This window comes from Amblyomma americanum, chromosome 11 (assembly GCF_052857255.1).
Source record: "Amblyomma americanum isolate KBUSLIRL-KWMA chromosome 11, ASM5285725v1, whole genome shotgun sequence".
Lineage (NCBI taxonomy): Eukaryota > Metazoa > Arthropoda > Arachnida > Ixodida > Ixodidae > Amblyomma > Amblyomma americanum.
The window spans coordinates 2,240,487-2,265,093 of record NC_135507.1 but is presented as its reverse complement, the minus strand read 5'-3'; the positions used below and the strand labels follow the sequence as shown (position 1 = coordinate 2,265,093).

Here is a 24,607-nt window from a genome sequence, read left to right as displayed (position 1 = left end):
ACTAAAGCGATAAACATCACCTGCCATTGATGAGAAGCGACATCGTCCGCCAGAAAACCGAAACTGAAACAGCGGTAGCTGTACAACGAGTCGCGTATCAGGATTTCCGCGCCATTGCCTTTTTTAAGATGACCTAGACTCATTGTAATTCCACTACTTGTCCTAATTACGCTTGGAAGACAGGAACCAGATCAGAAAATAGTGTTCAATGCACGTACCCCTTTGCCGCGGCATGGTGAGACCTGCATGCCTGTTTTCTTCGGTTTCTTTGAAATTACAGGGTTCCCGAAACGATGCTCACATTTCTCGCATTCAGGTTGCTTGTCTCCTTCATATAACAGCAGATATTACAACAGAATAACGCAAATAACTGAGAACGAAGGCGCGAAAGACGCGACTTTTTGCATTAAAATGTACAGCTGACCGAGAACTTCCGGGACATGCCGCCCAACTTCCGGTGGCTTCACTTGCGCCCACTTCGGAAAGCGGGATGCGGCATCCAGCCACCTAATGGAGATCAGTGTATCTAATAAATCATTTGAAATAAGAAACCACGCAAAAAAAATAGGTGTTTGTAATCTTTTGAGTTACAAGCTACACGAAAATTTTCGGTTTCCAAAGCGTACTGACAGCTGCCGTTAACTGCACCGCTGTAGACGCTAAAAGAAACTTCCTAGTAAAATTTTATTAGCTTAGATGGACTGTGGTTGCTATGGCTTCTTTTTTCAAGCTCTATTACTCAAGTATAATGGTGATGATGGCTATAACAATGAAGAGATACAGTAGTAGTGTGATGCTGTGTGTAGAGTTACTGGAAAACGCTTCCGGTAGCTCTAGCTGGGTGCAGTATGTAGCGTACTCTGTTGACAGATTTTAGAAAACTGTGGAGTAGTGGGTGGTGGCGTTCGCTGGCTCGCCTGAACTATTTCTGTCCCGTGATTCGTTGTGCGAGTTCTGTGGTGCAAGGCGCTCGCAATACTATCGCTTCTTTCATAGCCGTAGCGAGGTTGCGGGTGGGCCAACCATTCCAGCAGCTGCCGAAGCGGTCGAAGGTGGTCCGTGTTCTGCAGTGCCGCTGTCATATGGAAGCAGGAACCGAGTCGGCGATGAGCAGAGCAAAGTGCCAAGAGCGATAGCAACTCCGAGTAACTGCGGCACGGCCGTTCCACGTTCGTAGTTTCGGGACTCCGCTGGCACTCCGCGACATGGACTACCCCGGCCGAAAGCTATCGTGAGTAGTACTACGGTTTCGGCCCTGCGGCTTCGTTATAAGCCTAACTGCATCAGTCGACAGGAGTGGATCGCTGCCCACGCCCGAGATTCTGTTGTTCCTTTTCTTTGTTGCCTGCGCGGTGGTCCCCGGTGTGCTTACGCTGCCCGCGTCTCGGCTGCGGCGGCTGCTACGTCGTTCGCAGAGGGGCGGGGGTCCCGGCGGTGGCCGCACGCACTTCTCTCGGTTGTTTGGCGTTCGGTTTCTTGTCAGAGTACGGCAGCATTCAACGCCCATGCCTGGTGTGGTGCTTATCTGACCGGTCTGTCTGTATTTGTCGCGGATTCTGGCCTTATCGAATGCCGTCTGTGATTGCAGCACCTCCGGAGACTCCTTGTACGAAATTCTGGGTCTTCCGAAGACATCATCGCCGGACGATATCAAGAGGACGTACCGACGGGTGAGTCACTTCTCTCTGGCACAACGAAAGCTGTTTACGCTGACAGGTTGAATAATTGCAGATAAGGCATGGCTTGGCCGTTTCGATACAGGCGCGCTCCGTGCAGCTAGCTGCAACGGCTCGAGCTGTACTGCCCGTCAACGCAGAGTGTTGCTTACTGCGATGAGGCACTCGCCGAAATTGCTGTGAGGGTGCAACTTTTGTTCTGCTGACCGAGATTGGGTGGAGAGCCTGTAGAATGTGATGATTTTGAGCTGTACAGGAAAACTTATTTCCCCCGACCATCTGTCTTCTTGCAGTTAGCCCTCAAATATCACCCTGACAAGAATCCAGACAACCCAGAAGCAGCAGATAAAGTGAGTAACCACTGATCTCTCACACTTCAAATGTCATCTTTCGAGAGTCGGCTTTCATTTTATGTATGTTCCTTTTGCACCTAGAAGCACATGACCAACCCACTCCTCCTGTGAGCTTGCTGATCACTTGGCATCCAGAATTTCGATAACCGTTATTGCTTTTATCGTTTCACCAAGCTTTACCTGGCAATGAGGCAGGAAAATAGTGACTAGTGGCATCTCTTAGTTGGTGCTTGCAGCTTATGCAGACAAGCGTCAGGACAAGCCAAGAAAGTTTAAAGATTGACCTGTCAGAGTGGCTCTGCTCTTCTCTCGATAAAAACATTATTGGTTGAATTCCTTTTCATTTGACTGCATGTGAGTTCAGTGCATGATAGAGGAGCATGCCATGACTCGAAAGACGCGGGTTCGATCCCAGCTGCGGCGGCCGAATTTCGATGGAGGCGAAGCTCTAGAGGCCCGTGTACTGTGCGATGTCATTGCACGTTAAAAAATCGCAGGTGGTCGAAATTTCCGGAGCCCTTCACTACGGCGTGCCTCATAGCCTGAGTCGCTTTGGGATGTTAAACCCCCATAAACCATAGAGGAGTGTGCCAATATTGCATACATCATACCTCACATGCAGCGTTAGCATGTTAACTTTAAATTTCTGTGTTTGACTGTAACACCCAGTTCTTTTAACTGTTTTATTCCATATGCCTCATAAACTTCCATGCACTTTACATTGGCATAGAGGTCACATAATATTCCATAAATTCCAGTTATCTAACAAGTGAGGATACTTGGTTACCTGGCTTTAGTTCTTTAATATCTCAAAATTTTCATTGATTTAGTACTACAGTTGCACAGGTTTAAGTATTTTTGCTGATCATTTTGTATTTGCAAGTTACCCCATATGATATGTTTTATGAATGAAACATTTATGTCAGTTTAGAGATATAGGATTTATAATATTGCACATAGAGAAAAACCACTTGCAAGGCTGTTGCATACTCTCACTGAAAGGTACTTCTCGCACATTTCATTTACTCTTTTATTGGTTCCTTTGTTAGGTACACACTGAGCTGCGGTGTGTGTGCAGCAAAAATCTGCAAACAGAAGGTAATCTACATGTCTGTTCACTAGTGACAAGCCCTGGGACATGCTTCATGTGAAGCTGATGGTGATATGATCTATTGTCAGTGGTTGAGACTCCTCGTTCTTAATGCTCCAGGTGAAAGCATTGTCGAGCTTATGGCAGACTGCTGCGAAGTTGTTTTAGTGGAGGCTGATTGTGTAAAAGTTTGCTCGTGTGCTTTGGTATGTGGTGCCACTAGTTTGCTGCCCGTTCTCTGGAATACAGAGTGTATTGGTGTTGCCCATGTTTTATAGACAGCATCAGCTTGCAAATGTGTTCTTTATGGTGTCGACATGAATAGCATACAACCTTGCAGACTTGTGCAAATCTTTCTCTTTCTTCTGTATAGCATAAGTTGCAAAGTTTGGTCGTGATAAAAAAAATATATATATATACTGAAGGGGGAACGTGCAGAAGCACTTACATTAGTGTCTAGCCATTCTGTTCACAAATTTCGCGACTGAAGGATTTATTTGTAAATTAACCTTTAAATTGTCAGCTCTGGCATGTGCCATGTTGCAATTATCATTGCAGGCATTTTTGTTTGAAAAAGACTGACTCATTAGCAATGCTATAATTCATTAAGTGCCACTTTTAGAAATTATCCTGGTAGTTTCCTTTGTTTTTCATCGTAAAGATTGTCTAATACTCATGCACGAATGGCATCAAGCCACTGTGGTGGCTCAGTGTTTATGTTGTTTGGCTGCTGACCCGAAAGGTGCGGGTTCGATGCCAGCCGCGGCAGTCGCATTTCGGTGGAGGCGAAATTCTAGAGGCCCGTGTAGTGTGCACTGTCAGTGCATGTTAAAGAACCCCAGGTGGTTGAAATTATCTGAAACCCTCCACTGTGGCGTCCCTCATAGGCCGAGTAGTTTTGGGACGTAAACCCCATAGACCAAACATTAAAAGACTCTGCCAACGTTGGTGTCCCTGCGGCTGCTTATGTAGGCACACTTTTTTTTTCCATCATAAACCTTCTTGCTTTTAGGAACGATACTAGTTTAAGCAGTTTTGCTTGTTTGTGAAATTTTTTTGGGATTTCTAGATAAAGGAGAAAAGAGAGCAGAAAATTGACAGTATTTGAATTATCTTTATAAGGTGTAAGCTGTGTGCATGTCTCACATGCATACAACTGATGAAATTGCACTCAGAATGGCTCTACGATTTGAATGACATTACTTCCAAGGCATTTCAACTACTGGTTTTATAGAAAGAAAAGGGGCACACAGTTGTACCGATGACTTTGTAAAAAGACCTAAGTGGTACATATCCTTATCTCAGTCTTTTGGACATATTAGACAACTTGCATTAGATCGGTGGAAAAGGCTCAAAAGCTAAACAATTATTCAAATTTTTTTTATCCCTAGTCTTGTAGAACTGTTCGCCCTCACATATAAGAGTGCACTGCATGGCTTTTTTGATAGTTTGGTGATTCATTCCACATGCAAAAATATGCTGCATAGATACATTGTTTCCCACTTGAAGCAAATGGGACACACATTATGACCGAGTGGTCAGTCTCCTGTTGAGCTAAGATACGTATGGTGATTTATGTCAAGTTTAGCTTATGCATTTCGTGCATGATAACCTACGTGGCATAAATTCATTCGTGCATTTTTGTTCATGTGGTCTTCGATAAACTTCGTCCGCACAAACATATTAAAAGATAGCTTCGTCCCCATGCAGAACTGTATGCGAATGGAATTCCTTGCCTTCTCACATTTTTCGATCGGGTAATATTGCAACAGCATTGGAATGTCACCTGCTTGTTTCATTAGTGTTTGGTTTTGTGTAATGCCACCTGCCTTTGTTCCTTTGCTTTTAGATGATTTGTTTTTAATTATTGCCTACGGCCCTTCTGCTAGGACTGCAGTATTTGAAGTAAATAAATGTGGCATGAAATTTGTCTTCCCTTGGTCAAGTAGTTGCTGCTGGGCTTCATTGCCTGTCCTTTGCATTGCTGGCTGCTGCTCTTGAGAGACATAAGAAGCTGTTGACTGTGGTTGCTGCCGGGTGAAAGTAAAAAAATTCTCAGGGTGTTCTTGCATTTACTTAGGACCTTAATTCTGTGTTTGCGTTTCAAAGAAGGTGATGATAAAAGGAGACGTCCATAGGCCAGGATAGCTACCTATAGCTGTGTCAGCCGCCTTTTTCTTTTGAAGCTGGAGCTCATTTTTCTGGATCCTGATGGTTCTTTGTCTGGCTTCTAAGATGTGAACAGGGAAGCAGCCATGCTGCATCGTCTGGGGGGAGCACTTTGGGCATCCTACCATTGTGCGAGCTTGCATCTTTATCCGTGGCCTCCCCAAAATCCAAAACTTTGCCGTGTAATTTCTTCTGCCTGAAGTCTTGGCTACTCAACGTTGCTACAGAGTTGAACTGTACAAATTGAGATTTCTGCAAGGTACAAAAACACACGGGTAGGGTCTGGTATTGCATGTAGCACTGTAGTCGTGGTCCATTTTATGGTTATGGCAAGGTATGTGAATTTACAGTATTTAGTGAATCTCCTCTCAGCAGGTGAACTGAGCCAGAATTCTTCAGAAATGCAATGCAGGGCACTGTAATTGTTGATGCCACCTTTGTTTAGATATTAAAAAGTTGAGGTGTTGCTCAGCTGCTGCTACATAACAATTCTGCGGAATGAGGGAGGCGGGCACACGGAGACTAGTGGAGGCCTTCGTCCTCAGCCGTATAACATGCACTATCCCTTGCGTTTATATCTCCCAAGCTGAGAGAGAGTCCCTAGACATAATAGTTCGCGCAGCATATAAAAGAGCCCTCCACCTACCCAAAAATACCCCCACCGAAAAACTGCTCCAGCTAGAGGAACATAACGCTCTTGATGAACTGACTGAGGAGCATCTTGCAACTCACTACGAATGCCTCTCCCACAGGAAGGGCTATCCTTAGAAAACTTAAAGTTGGGTACACTACAATGGCTACCCCTGAACTTCCACTCCCTAATGAAATTGCCAACCGTATATTCATTCCTCCCCTTCCCAAAAGCATGCACCCAATGCATGACCAAGGTCAATGTGCCGCCAGAGCCAAGGCACTGCATAAACACCACTCCCCCTTGCCGGAAATGGTTCATGTGGACACAGCAGAATACCCCGCCAAGGAAGCATTTGCACTTGCGGTCATAGACAACCACGGACAACCCCTGGTGACGGCTACCTCCCTGGCAGGATACATCCTCAGCGATTCGAAGGCAGGACGATATGTTCCACCATTCCAGTGGATGATAGCCTGCGGCAAGGCGGGCGAATTATATGCTATGGTTTTACCAGAAATGCATTGGAAGCTTAAATGGTTGTTTAAACGACGTGATGTGTGGCGAGGTTGTACAAGAGGCAGTGTTGAACGACTGGCATTAGAGACCACCTTGTGAAATAAGCAGATGAGTGCAATTATTCTCTGTGATTGCAACGTAGAAAGAGAGTGATGATTTAACGCTTGATACACTCGAGTAATGGTCGTAGTTTCTGGAAAAAACATGCTGCTCGATTTTGAACAATCTCAAGGGAATTTATTAGATAAGCCTGATAGGGGGACCAGACCGGTGATGCGTATTCGAGCTGTGGCCGAACGAATGTTTGATAGGCAAGCTTACGGGTTGTGGTTGGAGTTCCGTGGAGATTACGTTTCAGGTAGCCTAATGAGCGTGATGCTGTAGCAGTTACTTTCTGTTTGTGAGTAGACCAGCAGAGGTTACTTGTAAAATGAACACCAAGGTATATGTATGAACAGGCATGAGACACTAAAGAATTGTTGAGTAACTGTAAGAAGTTATATTTTTTTTTGGCTGAATGTCATTACCTTACATTTATCGGTGTTAAGTAACATTTTCCATGATGTGCACCAAGTGGTTACGTGGTCGAGGTCCTTTTGAAGTGTTGTGTGATCTGCAGATGAGCTTAATTTGCGGTAAATAATGCAGTCGTCTCCGAACAAACGAATGGATGATTTAATGTTAGATGGCAGGCCATTAATGTAAATAAGGAACAGCAACGGGCCCAAGACGCTACTTTAAGGTACACCAGATAGTACATCGCTAAGTGGAGATGAGTGACCATTAACAAATGTGAACTGCCTGCGAGATGACAAAAAATTTCTTATCCATGAGATTGTTAATGAGTCTGGGTTAAGGGAATTCATTTTAGCGATTAAACGTGATTGTGCAACGCGATCAAATGCTTTTGAAAAGTCTAAGAATATGCAGTCTTTTTGAAAGTTCTCATCCATATTTTGTAATAGTTCGTTAGTTAATTCCAGTAGTTGAGTGTCACATGAGGAGCCTTTCCTGAACTACGTGCTGGTTAGTAAAAAAGAAATTATTGATATCTAGATGCTTCGCAACGCCTGATATGATGTGTTCCAGAATCTTACACGGGATGGATGTCAGTGATATTGGGCGATAATTACAGGGATTTGTTTTATCACCTGATTTGATGATATGGATGATTTTTCCAATTTTCCAGTCTTCTGGAATATCTCCAGTGGTTAGACTGACGAAAGATATGACAGAGAATATTGCTTGAATGCTTAACAGAGTTTTTGAGGATTTTCGAACTGACATCATCGACACCGGCGGAAGTCGATATCTTGAGGTTGTTAATAAGATTTTCAATGCCGGTGACACTAACTACTATGGGGCTCATGTATTGGTAATCTATATCAGGTAATGATGCAATAGTGGAATGGTCTTCCTGCGTGGACACTGAAGCTAAATAGTCATTCAAAATATGCGGGCAATTTTCTTCGACTGATTGCAGCACCAGAGTCGTCAAACAAGGAAATCAGAGGCGCAGTATCAGTAGGTGATATTTCTTTCCAGAAATATTTGGGATTGTGCGTCATAAGCGTTTGAAGGTCATGAGAATGGTATTTAAACTTGGCTTTGCGGATGGCACTGCAATATTCTTTATTGGCAGTTTTGTGTTTCTGTCATGAAGATGGTGTGCCAAGTCGTTTAGCAGCTTTGAAAAGTCGCTTTTTCTTGTTTTTCAGTGCATGCAACATTCGGTTAAACCATGGTTTAGACGAGTTCACGCGAAATGAATGTAGTGGAACAGGAAGGTGCATTAATTCCTGCAAGCGGTGCTTAAACGAGCCAGTTGTCATTGACTGAACGCTGAACAAACGTCGAAAGGTATGAGTCGGAAAAACGTTGCAAGCCGAGGTTTATTGCACTGAAGTCAGCACGGTTATAGTTAAACATACGTTTGTGCATTAGTGCACGTGTGCATGAGAACATGGAAATCGTGAAATGAAGCAGCAAATGATCGCTAAATCCCTCAGAATAGGAAATAGCGCTAAAACTGTCTGGGACTGTTGCAAAAACGAGATCGAGCGTGTCGTTCTCCCGGGTAGGCTTATCCACCAGTCGAACCAATTAATTGAAGAAAATTATTACCGTCACGCGTTCGCGAACTTGCGCTATGCCAATCAATTTCGGAGTAGTTGAAGTCGCCAACTAGGCATATATTTGCTTTTGGAAATTTAGCTTTTATTTCAGCGAGGTTATCGTGTAAATTGGAGGTGAAGGATTTGGGACTATCAGGCGGTCTATAACAGACTCCGAAAAGGTGTTTGGAAGATGGTGATGTGATGCAAACCCACATAATTTCTAATTTGCTAGAAATATCAATGTGAAAAGAAGTTATATGCCTCTTCACTGCAATCAGCACCCCACCACCCCTTTTGTCACCCCTATCGTTTTGATAGATAGTGAAGTTGTTCAGATTGGGCAAGGCTTCGACGTTCCTAACTTCTTGATGCAGCCACGTTTCGGTTAGTATTAAAATCTCTGATCCATAACTGTCCAGATGAGAACAAAGCTTGATGCGTTTAGGAAGGATGCTGCATATGTTAGTGGAGCATAAAGAGAGCTGTGAGTGTGCAGTGGTATTATGATAAGGCATCCACTTCTGTTTCCTGATGACACGTGTTGCCAAGCCACATATTTCTTATGCTGAGGACAACGTTACGACGTTGTTTGCGGCATCGTACTCGTACACGCTGTCATTTAGTTTTAGCTTATCAAAATTAAGCTTGTACGGAACCTTTTCTGATTTGGCGAATTCTAGCAGCTTTTTACTAGCCAGGCGCGCCTGGAAGGAAAGATCTTCGCGCACTGCGTAATCAGTTCCTTTCAGCTTGGTACCGTTCGCAATGATCTGTTGCTTGTCTTTAAAGAACGAGAATTTGACCATCACTGGCCTGCATTTATTCCTATCGTATTTACCAATTCGGCGTGCCCGTTCTATTTGGGATGAATCAATTGTATTATCAAATTTATCTTTGCATAGGTCAATGACTTTAGTTTCAGAGTTTGCCCATGCCTCAGAAATATCATCGGTTATGCCGAAAAAAAGCAAGTTATTTTGTCGAAGCCTGTTTTCCGCATCATTATAACGCGATTCAATTTTCCTGAGCTGATCAGAGATGCCGCTGGAAACCGCGCCAGGTGACTCCGCTGACAATGAAGGATGGCTGTTTTTAGGTCTGAAACATCGACTTCAACGGCGCGAAGCCTAGAAGACAATGGCTTCAGTTCAATATCTACTGACGCTTGCTACAGCTTCAAATCTTTGAAATCATTGCGAATTGCATCTTGAGCTGATTCAGTCCTTTGTACAGTTTCCAGCACAGTAGCCAGTACTTCATCAGGATTGGGTCCGGGGTTAGTTTCTATGTCTCCTGAAAGAATTAGGAGAAGGCTACTTAAACAATGGCACAGACTTTCTGCACATGTTTCCAAGACAAATAACCACTCTTTGGGGCATGACTCCAACAACAGGCAGCGATTCTTGCTTTTTAGGCAAGCACAATGATCAAGGTAACTGACCTGGAACAGTATGAAGAGTAAGCGCTTCATTCCAAAAGCTGTGTCGTACCCCCAACCTTATCCCTAACCCCTGCCCTCTTAGTACTGTGACAAATGAAAGTTTGTTCCTCCTCCTAGATTGCAGTTTTATCATATGGAATTTTGAGGAGTGCCAGCTCTGCTAGCTAAGGGGTTACCTCTGCGGATGTTAGCTGTGTGTTGGATAATTACCGGTTGATAGTTTGGCTCACTGCCACACCCTTCTAAGCAGCTGCAGCATTCATCACACAGCTAGTCTCATCAGGCCTTTGTAAGACTGCTCTTCCCGGGATCATTTGCACTTTTATGCTTGAGTTACTGCAGCCTGCAGGAACTGACAGGCCTGATTGTGGAGCAAGGGGAATGTGTGACCGGGAGGGCTGCAATGAACCGCTTTTGCAGCATTTCCTTAGCTTTTTCGTCCACAACATGGCCTGTGGTAGTGCCATGAGTGGAGTTGCTGCAGCATGGTTGTGCACTGTGTGTGTGTGCAGTTTAAGGACATCAACCGGGCGCACTCGATCCTCACGGACCTGACCAAGCGCAACATCTATGACAACTATGGCTCCCTGGGTCTGTACGTGGCTGAGCAGTTTGGCGAGGAAAACGTCAACACCTACTTCGTGCTCACCAGTGGCTGGTGCAAGGTGAGTGCATTGTGTGCTTGTGGAGGAATAGCCCACTGCTTGACTATCTGCCGAAGTACAGACTATTTACTACATCTACCACAACTGCTGGCAGTGTGCCAGTCAGTAGTTACGGTAGGAACAATTGTAAACAAGTTGTTCATTGGCACCGGTAAATCTAGTCCTTAGCCGCCGCGGTGTTTCAGTGATTGTGGTGCTTGGCTGCTGGCCTGAAAGACTCAGGTTTGCTCCCAGCCGTGCGGTCACATTTCAGTGGAGGCGAAATGCTAGAGGCTCATGTGCTGTGCGATGTCAGTGCATGTTAAAGGGGTGGAGACATCAAATTTTTTGCTGGCCCCTTCTTTGTTTCAACCATTCCGTACTGCCCCAGGACGCATGATACGCGCTCCGCGATTCATATATACGCGGTGAATAATTTATTATTGCATTACTTATACTGAGGAATTTCTGCTGAGGAATTTCTGTGTCGGTTTCTGAGTGCCGAGGTATGCTGTGACGTCATGATCAGGGAAGAGCAACAACCCTGGTCACGTGGGCCCCAGAAGTTGTGACGCACGGATTGCTGCGTCGTCTGCTGTCTTACACATGCTGCATAGCGGATTTAAAAGTGCCGGCAAACTTGGTCGGTACTGCGATATGCTGAGAAAAGCCAAGCGAGCAAGGGACGACACAAGAGTTCTGAAACCATGCAGCTCTCTCCGGTCAATCGACTTTTGTTTACATAGAAGCAATTAATTGCGTGTTCGTTCATCATGATTTGCGAGCTGCATATACTTAGGTATAATCTCTTCTCTTTTGCGCCGGTTGTGCGTTTGCTTGTTTATGCAGTGCAATAACTCTGTAAGAATCGCCGAAGAATGCGAGCGCCAGCCTGGAGAATGCTTCATAGCGATGTTGTTGACACCACTTACCACCGGAGTTTCTCGGTTGTTGTAACTGCTTGTTCTGAAGTGTACAGTACTCGGATTCAAATGCGATCATTAATTAAGATAGCATAATCTGTTGTCTGCAGCATTGGTCTGCAGACTGGGTCACATTGCCTAGCAGTGGCGCTTCGCGCTCGAATTATTTGCATCCTAAGATGTCAGTAATACTCGGTTTCAGGTCATTGCTATCAAAACTATGCTCGATAGCCATTTGTATTCACTAAAACTTGCAAACTCACTCTCCACAGTCGCCGCCATTGCACATACGAACCCCGCGGACTCGCTAGGCCTATTCGTACCGCTGGTTAGTGTCGAAGGGTGAACATATGAAGTGTAGTCGCTCGTTTCGGTTAGGTTATTCATACCGCTGGTCAGTGTTGAAGGGTGAACATATGAGACGTAGTCGCTCGTTTCGCTTTTTCGTGGTACGGAGGTGTAGGAAGTCTCATTGACGTGAAGGTTTCACTCGGCCGACTATGCTGGTGCCGGCTGGCGCATCAGCAAAGGCATATTTGCTGATCAACACATCAACTGCCAAGTCACCGACGCAGCTTCTGGCCAATGTTGTGCGTCGCTGTTCATAGTACATCACGTTACTGTGCTGTGATGTCACTAGTATTCACTGATATCGTTCCCATGGCTTTACGTCAGCAGCGGCCACACTAGCGATAGGTCTCGATCATGAGAAAGAGCATTTAAGGAGTAGTTGGAGCTGAATTAAAATATATTTTATGCGTCGGTCGCATCCAATACTTGGCCTTGGGTGACCTTACATACAGAGGAAGCGGACAACAAGCTTTTTATAGCCTTAAAAATTGGTGTCTCAACCCTTTTAAAGAACTCCAGGTGGTCTGAATTATCTGGAGCCCTCCACTACGGTGTCCCTCATAGCACTTGGAACGTTAAACACCATAAAGCCAATTGTAGCTCTTAGGGGACACCCGAATGAAAGCATGGATGATTCCTGTAGAGTGAGTGCGAGGTAGTGAATCATGTCTTTCCTTTTGTTCTGCTAGTCTGTTGATGACAAAGCCCGAAACCTGTTGATGACAGTCTTTCGGAGCTCTGTATATAGGGCAAAAGGGGTGGCCAGGTGAACACTGTAATTCCCTAAAAGATCGTGACTGGAATCTTCCTGAGAATTGCTGCGAACGCAGTGAAAAGGAGGAGCAAAAGAAGAAAAAGAAAAAGTACACACCGTTTTTTTCTTAAACCACCATACTTTTCAGATGTCGCGATCAGTACATGAGATTATGGAGGCATATCATATAAGGAAAGGTCTTTTTGCTGAATTGATCCTTACATCTTTTTTTCCCTTTGACTTGGGTTTCTGAGGAAAGGGGTCTGCTTGTTAATGTTTTTTTCGAAGTGACCTGCATAAATTACTTGTTTGAGCAATAAACCCCAGTTGCGAGTTAGCGCTTGTCTCCGTCGCTTTTGCGCTATTTTGTCATGCTGAAAGCCTGAAACTGTGGCTGAAGTAATTGTGTAAAAGGTTTTCTTTTTTTTTTCTTCAATCTTAGTGAGTCATAATGTAATATTGAGTGCATCTACTTGCTGTAACAGCGATCATTTAAAATGTGTGGCAGTGTGTGCACATAACGCGCCACCCTGGAGCGACTTGCAAATCCTGTAGCCCTACAAAAGAGCTGTTCAGGAACAAGGCATTTGCTTTGTTTGCAGCTCCACTGGAGCTCTTTTATACTACTTTCTAGTAGAATAATCAGATGGCTGTTTTTTTCCTTAGTTGATGTCCTCGTGACACGAAAATAAAAACATTGGACCTTCACTCTTTATGGGGGGACGTGGGTGTTTAGGGCCTAAAAATTATGCAAAAATAATTTTTCAGTTTTGTTTTGTTTGGACACTCTATGTACCTTTCCATTAACAGCCGAGAATAGATTTTTAGAAGACTTCCCAAATGTGTTGACTTGGTGCAACGGCTCGCGAAAATGCATCAAAATGTACATATTCTGCATGCATGCCCATTTAAAATCAGGCGTTGTAATGCGATCGGTTTAGTATTGTCCAAAAACGCAGCTCATTGGCTATCTTTCCGGCTAAGACCTTTGCCACTTCAAAAAAAAAAAAGCTGCAATAAATTGGCTACAAATGGCAAAACTTAACAGCACAAGGAAATCCATCACCTAGCCAACACATTGGCGTGCCTTCCAACGTAGCACGCAGCCACTGACGGTTGCAGCTTTCATCGCCAGTGCATACCATGAAAAACTTGAGAAAAATGGCTGCCAGACTAGAGACCAATGCAACCGAAACAAGAGGCATAGACCAACAGGCGTGTAGGTTCACTGATCGTATCTTATCTGTGATTAGCCAAATAGTTGGAAGGACTTCCTGTTGGCAGCATGCCGAAAGCAAGAAATGTGGTGTAGATTAGTTGTCTAGTGCCGTTCTCGGGCGGTTGCTACCAAATTGTCATGAGTATTTTGCAGTGAATGTTTCATTTAGTGGGAGCTGCCTAATCAAGATTTCATTCATCAAAGCAAGTTTCTTTCACTTTCACAGAGGTGAGCCGGTTAAGTGTTGCTAAATATATGCTAAAATCGGCGAAGAACATGTGGTGCAGAAACTTTACTCTAAAGATATTCCCCTATAATACAAAGATTGCAAACTTTCCCCTGGCAGTGCAGCAGCCCTGAATGAATGAATGAATGCTACAACTGGCGTATTGAAACACATGCACAAGAAAAATGCGACAGCCCCGCACTGGCCGATGAAGTCGACTGGCGTCGGTCGAGTCGAGGAGTCAGCAGAGTCAGTGAAGGAATGACAAAGGCATAAAGGAAAATGAAGGAGAGAGAGGAGAAAACTCAGCGGAAATGCGCCATTGGTGCTAGTTGTGTCAGTTGTCGGGCGCCGCAGGTGCAACCATCGCCTGGCTTTTTCCAGTTCTCTCATCTCCCTCACCAGTGAGGAGGCATTGCCCTCACTTACGTTCAGTTTTCTTTCTTTCCCGAGGAGGCATGGCTTGCAAACGTCGCCTCCGTGCCGTGCGTTGTGCGACCGGAGATGCGATTTCCTTTGGGGGAAAGCACACCTTCCAGGGGCCTGGCGTGGCATTTGAAATATCGAACGGCCAGCGAAACTGGAGTTTGATATACTGCGCAACTGTCCCATACTTTTACGTAGTATTTTCAAGGGGATAATCTTTGTGTTCGTCAAAGGTTTTAGGGGAACCCCCAAGGTGGAGTAGATTTGTAATAAGGGAGTAATTACTCAATCTTGGTGTTTGAAATAGCCAATAATTCAAAATATGCAGGTTCAACTGTATTCGGGATGCACATTTTTTTTTGGTAATTGTGAGATTATTATTTTCCTTAGTTCCTTCGGTAGGTCCTCTTTCTGATTCTGCTCTAATGGCTTCATTCCTAGCGTTTCGAATACATTCCTTCCAGTTCATGTTGTCTACATCCTCTCAATTTGCGCGATAAGGTGGGCCTCCATTAGTTTCTCGAAAGTGTTTTGTAAGCCTAGTGCTAAAAGCTTTGCTCTTGATGTACTTGTAGGTAGACCTAGCGCCTGTTTATGATTTCCTGTTGAGGACATTGACCTTTCTCTCTCGCTTGGTTTTAGCAACATGTATGGCATGCGCACGTGATTCTAGTGATAATAAATGCCTGCATGGTCTTAACAGATTCTTTTTCCTTCATCCCATGTTTCCTGTTCATGATGTGCTTTATCAATCGTAATACCTGATTTGTGTTGTCAGTAAGCTTTTTGAGTTGCCACGAGGTGTCCAGCATCCGCTTGGATGTGCGTGCCCAGTATCTTAACTGTGTTGGCAACTGTTACGTGTTCTCCCTCGATTTGTATGAGAATATTGGCTTCGTCTTCCGGCTTGCGTTTTCTCTTTCTAGTAAGTATTAATTTGGATTTTTGTGACGGGCACTAGAGTCCATATGTGCCTGCGTATTGCTGAACCGTGTCAGCTGCTTGTTGTAAAGTTGCTTGGATCTCTCCGTCGGACCCGGTACTCGTCCAGATTGTGATGGCGTCGGCGTAGAGTTAGTGCCTAACAGACTCTATTCGTGATAACTTAACTGGTAAGTCCCTCATCGCTGTATTAAATAGGATGGGCGACAGTACCACCCGTTGCAATGTGCCCCTGCTGCCTAGCTGGATCTGTTCTGACCTGATTTCCCCTATAGTCACATTTGCTTTCTTATCACTACAAAAGTCTTCAATGTAGTCATATATTCTTCTGCCGCAATTTGTGCTTTCTAATTTCTGCAGTATGGCTTCATGTTTGACATTATCAAATGCTCCCTTAAGGTCTAATGCTAATATTGCCGTGATTGTTCTCCTGTTAGCTTTTGCAAGTATTTCTTCCTTAAGCTGTATTAATACATCCTGTGTGGATTAGTGCAGTCGATATCCAAACATGTCTGAAAACATGGCGCCTTCTTCCACATGTCTTTGCAGTCTTTTCAGGACGACGTGTTGCATTAACATTCCCTCGCATGATGTTACTGATATTGGCCCAAGGTTTGAAATTCCAGGTTCCTTTCCGGGCTTTGGTATGAGCCTGACTTCTGTGTCCTTCCATGCTTGTAGGATCGCACCTTATTTATTAAAGTATGGAGTGAGCTCGGTTATTGATTATTCATCGTGATTGGTTTGGGCCTTGTTGGTTATTCTATCGTTTCCTAGGGTCGTGTTTTTTTGCAGGTTAACTGGGGCCACTCAGACTTCCTCTTCCGTTATGTCAGAGTCCAGATCCTCATTTTTGGCCCGTCTATACGGTGGTTGGTCTTGGTTCTCTGCTCTGATTATATATTTTTCTTTTAATTGTTTGATTAGGTCCCCTTCCTTTCTCTTGATATCCTGTGTGATTTTTTTAGTTTTGCACTGTTCGCTCCTGCTGTGATGTGGGTCTATCATGTAGTTAAGCAGATTCCATGTTCTGGACATCCCGGGGTCGCCTTGCATGCTGTAGCGTACCTGGTGCCAGTTTTGTTTGCACAACTCTGCGGCATACTCCTCTGCCTACTGGGTTAGCGTCGCTATTCTGGTTTTTAGCTTTCTATTGTGCTTTTGCCTTTCCACCTCCTAAGGAATTCTTTTCCTCGCCTCCCACAGATGCAGCAGGGGTATATCTACTGCCGGGTTTTCAGTGCTTGTCTGTACCTCCTTTGTGAATTCTTCTATGTCCGCTTTAAGTTTTTTGGACCATCCTTAAGTTTCTCTAATTTTCTCACCTTCTCTGTTCCGTCTGAGTTCCCTTACCGCATCTCAATCCATAATTTTAACCTCCTTGACCTTCCTTCTGAATTTATTATTTTGAATTTATTATTTCTGATAAGTTATGGTCGCTTCCTAGGTTCTCTTGTGTTTGTCCATTCTGCGTTCCTAATTTTTCTGACAATTGTTAGATCAAGGGTTGTGTCCTTTGTTACACTATTGCCTGTTCTTGTAGGCCGCGTGGGGTCCGTGATAAGTGTAAGGTCTTCCCTTAACATGATCTGTATTTCCTTCTTGGGCGTAGCCTCATTCTTGGGCGTAACCTCATGCTGGGCTACCCTCAATATTACCAACTTATTACTTCCTGCCTTATTTATTGCCTGCCTTACCACGTCCTCAATTCTTAGCCCCTTCTCCTTTGGTTTACAATATGAACGTGCTTTTGCTCATTCTGTTTAGTGGGACAGTTTCTGTCAGCACGTAATCTGCCCTCTGTTCCTCAATCTCGTGTTGCACAGCAATTATGTCTTTCCTAATTAGTGTACACATCCTCTTGCCTTTCTGATTCGTCTGTGTAGCATAACCTATTAGTCTCGCTATTGAGTTGGCTTCCTGAAGTGCCAAGATATCTGGCTTATTCTCTCTCATATTAATATACTGGCATAAGTTGCCCTGCTTCCTACCTTCTACAATTCCATTGCCATATATTTAGATGTTTGTCACACCTATTCTTGAGTTTGCTATCCATGATAGGATATTTCACTTCCCGTGTCTGGGACACCTCCCTGGTCAATTTCCCCTACTCCGGGCCTTATGTATGGTTTATCCTTTCTATATGTCTTGGCACAGGTTTGTGATAGTTGTGATTCGCTGCAAGCCATCTGCAGTGCAGTAAGTTGGGTTTGAATTTGCACTTGGATCATGGCGATAGCTTGCAAACATTCTCTTCTACATGCTGCTACCAGCTTGCTGAGCTCTTTCCGGTTATTTTCTGTCTGAGTAGCCAGCTGTCCCAGCGCAGCGCTGAGCTCCTCACCGACTTGGCCATTTACCGGCGCGGTCTCGGAACTCTGCTGTATTCCAGTGTTCGATTTTTTTTCTTTTCTCGCACAGGTTTTGCTTTTGAGCACTTCCATTTCTAGCCTGTTTCTCTGATTTTCCTGACTTAATTTTTCTATTTCTGCCTTACAAATTTGGCAGCCTCCATAGTTTGATTGAGCAATGGGAGCTTTAAGATGTTCTGCCCAGCTTACATGGCTGTTTTGGCCCAAGGACATCTGCTTCTTTGCCACGCTCTTGTTCAGAGCCTGCTTCCCGAGCATCCCTTGATTTGGACAGGCTGCTGCTTGGCCTCGTTTCCTCTTTGTGTAGTCTCGAGAATGACTGGGATCTTGAGCTTGACTTGTTATGTTGGTTTTCCTCCCTTGTTGATTTCTTGCTCCATTTCGTATTGGCATTGTTTGATTATATATATGGCATGAGAAATTTCTGTGCACTCCCTGGACTCCGTCTTGTGTTCTCCGTGGCAGATCGCGCATTTGGGTGTACACTTGGCAGCAGTTCTGCCAGCATGGCAGGTGATGGCAGAAAGTTAGGTGGGCGGATGAGATTAAGAAGTTTGCAGGGGCACGGTAGGTGCAGCGGGCAAAGGACAGGGTTAATTGGAGAGACGGAGAGGCCTTTGCCTTGCAGTGGGTGTAGTCAGGCTGATGATGATGATGGTGCTTGGTCTAGTGCTTGGGAAATGAGTCTCTGACTCCACCTTGAGTCGACAAAAATACTTTGCACTGTGGCACTCTTTGGTCAAGCTGCACTTGCACCATTGAAATCCACCACTGTTGTGTTGAGGTGCCTGCCATGATAAAAAAACCGATTGCCAGTGCTTGACCATGAAGCAACCTGTTTGTGTGTTCTCGCAGGCACTGTTTGTGTTCTGCGGGCTGATAACAGGCTGCTACCTGTGCTGCTGCTTCTGCTGCTGCTGCAACTTCTGCTGCGGCAAGTGTCGGCCCAAGCCCCCGGAGGAGGCCGGTGACTACGCCAATTTGCATGTGAGTCTTTGGTAGGAGGTCTGTTGGGCCAGGTCTGTTGACACTTCCTTTTCTGGGAAGCCATGTGGGTGACAGAGCGGCCACAAGGTATGATGCTTACTGGCCCTCTTGCAAAGTGGTGCTGGCACCTCTGGGCAACTGCAGCAGTCCCACTGAGGCAGACCATCTGTTGCAGAGTGTAATGGGTCAAGTGAGCATGTTTGATGGAAGTTGGAGGCATTACTTTCAGGTCACTTTCTGTGCTGGATAGATGCAGATGTCTGCTCGCTGGAGTGAAGGGTGTGCACAGTTGGCGTGGAAATGCAGGGTCAGAAATACCCAGACGGTGTCATTGGAACATGAGCATCTTACTGCTCATTGCAGTAGGGCGCGGTAGGCTTGGAAACTCAAATTTTAAAGCATAGTGTGGCAGTGGTAGATGCAGCTAGAAATCCTTTTAGGAGAACTCATTTAAAGAGGTTTTTCACAAATGGTGCATGTTTTGTGTGCTTACGTCGTTCTCTTCGGACCACAATGAAAGTACCTTCGTGGCATTCTTTCTGGTGTGCCAAATCACAGCTAGACATTGTGCAGTCATGTCTTCAGTGCCGCTGCCAGATAAATGCTTGGCTAACCAGCTTTGCTTCGTGGGTGCCGTATATCTCTCTCTGTGTGTGCGTGCATGTGTGCGCACTTTGCTCTGGGTGGCAGTGTGTTCACAGCTTTGCTCTTTGTGGTAGAGCGTGTTTACAGCTTTGCTCTGTGTGGTAGAGTAGAGGCATCTTGTAGGTTACATAATAATAATGTATAAATATGTCTTAAATGTAGGACTATAGCTCATGCCCTGTCTATGCCTTTTCTCTGTAGAATGTGCTGCATATGTGCTGCATGGTGCCTGCCAGAACTAAATACCACTGTTGGCACGTTCCATTATTGACATTTTTTTTTTTTCTCAAGGAACTGCCTTTGGCCTTTCAGTTTAATATTTCATTTCCTGTTCTCATTTCTGAACTTTTGTAATCGTGAATGCCGAGTTTGTCACACTAGCTCAGTGTCTGCAGCACATGGATGCTGCACACAAGTGCAATCCTGCCCTCAACAGCCACATTCTGTTAAAATGGGGATGTGGTACTCATTAAAGAACACCGGTTAGTCAAAAAAAGTCTTGAGTGTAGTTGTGATGTGCCTAATAGGTAATGGTTAACAATCACAGATTAGGCATTTTTCGTGCAGTTTTGTGTTAGCAGCCAAATTCTCATCTTTTTATGCAGTTGTCGTTGTGGACATCAGTAGGAAAGATGGGAAAATGCCTGATGTACCTTATTTGCACAAATATAACATGAGGGGGCGTTTGAGACCTCAGGAAAACTTTCGAAGAAATGTTACAATAACAAAATCCCAAACCATTCAGGCCAACCATGCTGAAGAACAATAAGCTACAGTGCAGGTTTTTACCGGAAAAAGGTTGGAGTTAGCAAACATGCCAGGACTTAGTAAAGAGTCGCCAGTCCTAGCTGTTCAGCAGCAACTGGATCTGAAAACTGCTCAAGAATTGAAATTCAGTGACAGAGACCTCGCGCACTTTCTAAGCGAGAGAAACAAGGTGAATATTTTGTGTCGTGTCTTTCATTACTTTCAAATATTTGTCTATCACAATCAGCTCTATTGATGCAGAAGGATCCATCACTCATGATGATCTGGTTATGAAACAAGTGGCATTCTTTAAGTGAAGATAACAAGAAAACATTACTTGGTGCAGAGTTACAACAGCCACCTTCAATTTTAGAGGAGGGACCTCTGCAACATGAAAGGCTTGTGCTCAAAATATAAGCTTGCATGTTTTTTTCATGCGTCTTATGCTTCCTTTGGAATTTATTGGATTCTTTATTCTGCATCTGCAGAATATACACCTTTTCACTGCAGAAAGCTAGGGGCCTCAGTTATGTTGTTTTGGCAAGTAAGGATCCATTGGCAAATGAGGCCTAGGAATGTAATGCTAATACATACTCTGAATGTTTCAAGAACATGCACAGTTACCCTTTCAACTGTGCTCAGCCTGCTGCAGATATGTATGGTAGGCATGAAAGTGTCGTAAAAACTAAACTGCACCGCAAAATCGGATTGAAGAATTGCGGTTTTGTTAGAAAACCAAGAAAGCCATTGGGCATTTTGTTGCAGTATGCATTTTATCAAACTGAGGCTTGTCATAGTACCAAAGTTTGTTGAATGTGGAGAGAATGCCCATATTCTGGGAATTTAACCGATGATGGATATGTACTGTTAACTGTGCATTTCATGGAGCACAGAACTTTGCATGGTTGCTTTTAGCTTTGATTTTGTTACTAGTAGCATTGCAGTGTTGTCCAGCCATCTTCAATGTTTCACTGTAGTAAGTAATTTTCTTGTTATCAATGCCAAGTTTGGCAGTCTCAAAAGAAAGTGGTCTCCCGACAAGGTATTCAGTGATGTGGCATGAAATTGGTGTTGACAAGAGGCCTGCTTGCTTAGAGGAACTTCAGTCGGGTAACATATGTCAAGAACAATAGCAAAGCTCATGATGTGATGCATGCTGATAGCCTTTGTGTGTGGCTACTGCACATGCCTGCCTTACAGCTCAACTAACTGCTTTCCTCTGAGCGTTGGCCTCCTTTTTTTTTTGCTTTTCAACCCTTGCATGTGTGGTGCATGATGTTCCTGACCTGCTGCCCTTGTGTCCTGCATGTGTTGTCGGCCCAGGAAGGGCAGAGTGAAGCTGTGAAGCCTAGCAGCACACCCAAGGTGAGAGGCTGGCCATAGCTGTCCAGTGCAGTGCTGCTGGAATTGCATCCACTTTGAATTGCGGTCGTGCCAAAAACCAGACGGTGCCCATGGTGATTAGATAATTCCTAATAGTGGTGCTATGTAAAGCAATCTGTAGTAGAAAATGCACAGAAGGAACCTCTGGAAACTGTAGCAGACCATCCCAGCATGTTTCCCACTCCTTGCGTTTTGCTATGGGGAACGTTCAGAAATGTAGAAAATCAGGAGGCTTGACTGGTCTCAAAGGCGATGCGTTGGCCAAGACAGTTTCAGCCATACATAGATAGCGAAAGCTCCTGGGATGTGCTTTGAGTTCATACCGTATAAGCCTTAAAAAAAGTTGTTCTTGTAATATATGATTATTTACCCTAAAGGGTCACTGACCAGGGTCTGGGCATTTTAAACAAACAAGCTTAGTGCTTAGATAAGGCAAGATACTAGAACCATGCGTGCCCCAAAAAGCAGTAAAAATTCAAATCAAAGCCCTTTCGCACTCTCCTTCGGGAAGCTAACCTGCATATCCCCTTTGTTGGCATTTAAGCTTTGAAGATGTCATCTGCATATCCCCTTTGTTGGCATTTAAGCTTTGAAGATGTCATCTTCGCAAAAGGCACTCCATTGGTCTATCGTTCTGACTGACGTGTGAAGGGTAGGCTGCGTCGCGTCATATGCTCTTCGCGTGCGCGCTTTTCCATCGTGCTTTTCGTTTTTTGCACATACATACTAGCACACATAAAAAAGGTTTTTAATGTTTTGCTCCTATTCAGGTACACTTCAGCACGTTCTCTGTGCCATGTCTTACAGCATTCCTGCTTCATACACACACTGCTTTTCTCTGCTCCCTTGAACGCCATAAACTTAGATACAGAGAAAAGACAAATGCGCTGAAGAAACACACGCACACGTGCTCAGGCTTGCTTTCCAAGAAATGTTGGGACGGTTCCCGGGTCTGTGCCTCACCGTGCGTTTCGAAAAAAAGGGACTTCCGCCTCTCTGATTGTAAAAGGGTGGGGAAGTGGCACGGAAACAAACAGCATGAAAAGGATGCTTGCTAACTAGGGATGACACTGACAGAAACAGAAATATGAAAGGATGCACTCGCTAACATGTTGAGGTGGTTGAGCTGATTGAGTCTCCAGATCGTTCGGTGTGTGCAGAAAATTCAACACCCATTCAGGAAGGACAGGAAAGCTGGTGAAGGAGGTGGAAAAAAATATCCTGAAATATCCTGGGTAGGAAAAGGCAAGAGAACAATACTCTCTAAGGTGGGGCTGTATACCTCACAACTATAGGGGCAGAAAATATTTTTAACCAGAGGGTGGTCAGTGGGCCTTTAGAATCGACATTGTCATATCTGTGGGGTCAGGTATTTGATACAATCATATTGATAGGTGACGTAAAGCACGAGTAACGAATGCGGTGGGTGTGTCAGTGTTTTAGTGGTCATGCGACGTGGGCTGCATGACATCGCTTTTGTAATGGAGGTTTTCAGTGCTGCTGGGCAAGAGCAAGGAATATGCAAGTAATATGTGACCTGCTTGTCCAGGAGGAATACAGCAGTGAGGAAGGCCAGAGCCCTGTGACCACGCAGCCAATGGCAAGCGCCAAGATGGATGCCCCAGGGTCTGTGCCCCTGGCCATGCCTCCGCCACCGGGTGCGGACAACCCCAGCGAGACAACCAACCTGAGCACTAGCCAGCACAACACCTATATGACACAGCCGCAGGAAGCCACCGCCATTCCCATGCCTGCCAGCAGCCTGCAGTAGGCACGCCCATCTCCGTTCCAAAGAGACTCCAAGGCTGTGCTTGTGTCTCCCTTATTATTGTTTGTTTTTTTACCTGTCCATGAGAACACCTCCTAGGGCTCTTGTCATGTGAGCCAGTGGTGCGCACACATACTGACTATCTTATAGGGCATGCTTGTTAGCCGACTGGCATGGCTTTGTGGAAATGGGGGAACACTGTTGTGCATGATATGTTTGTACAGTTGGCTTGCCTGTTTTCTTTTTTCTTCATCTTCTTGAAGAAACCGACGTGAACTTTGCACATGCAATGCCAGTTGTTACTACAGTCGTCTTTCCAGTTTTCCCTGCAAGTTGATTTGATCAAAGGAGGCCTGTGCCTGTTTCTCTTGTCCAATTACTAATACAGTACGTGGTTGTTATCCTTGTTTTAATTGTAAAAAATAGTTTCTCATGATAGCGAGTCGGCAATCTGAGTTAATTTTCTGGCCATTACTTGGCCAATGCATGAATGTCAGAGCAGCTGTCTTTCACAGTGCTTGCTAGCCTGCACACCAGTGGTGTGCATGGAGTCTCCTCCTACAAACCTGTGCACCATGCGTGAAAGCACGCGTTGATCTTTTGCCTCTCGGCTTGTAGCCTGTGTGTTTGCAGTTTCTCACAAAAGGTGGTGTGGATCCCACTGTCGTGCTCTCTGGGGACTTGCTGGCAGTCGTCTAGTATTGTTTATCTGTGAGCTCCCTCTGTAGCCTAGCAGTGAAGCCATGAATGTTGGAAGTGAACCAGTATGCCAAGTCAGCTGTGAAAAACAGCATTCCGTATCCTGCCCTTGCAGAAAACTCTGTGGCCACAATGTGTAGTGTAACAGATGACTACTATAATGTGAACAGCATTGGGTGTTTTGGGGCCATTTTGTTAAACTGCTTGTGTAAACTAGCATGATTGAAATTTCTGCTCACTGGTGCATACTTCACGGCAAAATCGGACCCAAAGCTGTGGACATTGCAACACTATTTGGGATGAGGTGCCTGTGAGGTGCATATGTCACTAGTCATGTGAAGGCACTGGCTAACCAGAAGGGCATCAGCAGAGTGCTAGTGGACTGAAGGCTCATTCCAAGCTGCTCCATCTGACTCTGCACCTCTGCATTAGTGGCAGCTAAGCTGCCACCAGCTGCTGGCGTGTGAATCCTGACGTCTCCTCTAGTCAGCCAAGAACAGCCTCTGCGTCCATGCTGTGCCATGC

At 44.8% G+C, this 24,607-nt stretch overlaps 1 protein-coding gene across 3 annotated transcripts; it reads left to right on the top strand.

The window, feature by feature from the left end:
* Positions 1-435: 435 nt before the first annotated feature.
* On the top strand, positions 436-24,315 carry Csp (Cysteine string protein). Of its 3 annotated transcripts, none has more exons than XM_077643693.1 (7): positions 601-1,231; positions 1,589-1,670; positions 1,970-2,026; positions 10,509-10,661; positions 18,709-18,840; positions 21,556-21,597; positions 23,165-24,315. In XM_077643693.1, the coding sequence occupies exons 1-7, from the start codon at positions 1,206-1,208 to the stop codon at positions 23,384-23,386; spliced, it is 714 nt and encodes a 237-aa protein (XP_077499819.1). In that variant the 5' UTR covers positions 601-1,205; the 3' UTR covers positions 23,387-24,315. The 3 variants fall into 3 exon arrangements, with proteins under 3 accessions (XP_077499822.1, XP_077499819.1, XP_077499821.1); XM_077643695.1 differs by having other exon boundaries at positions 869-1,231; positions 21,565-21,597; XM_077643696.1 differs by lacking the exon at positions 21,556-21,597 and having other exon boundaries at positions 436-1,231.
* Positions 24,316-24,607: the final 292 nt, after the last annotated feature.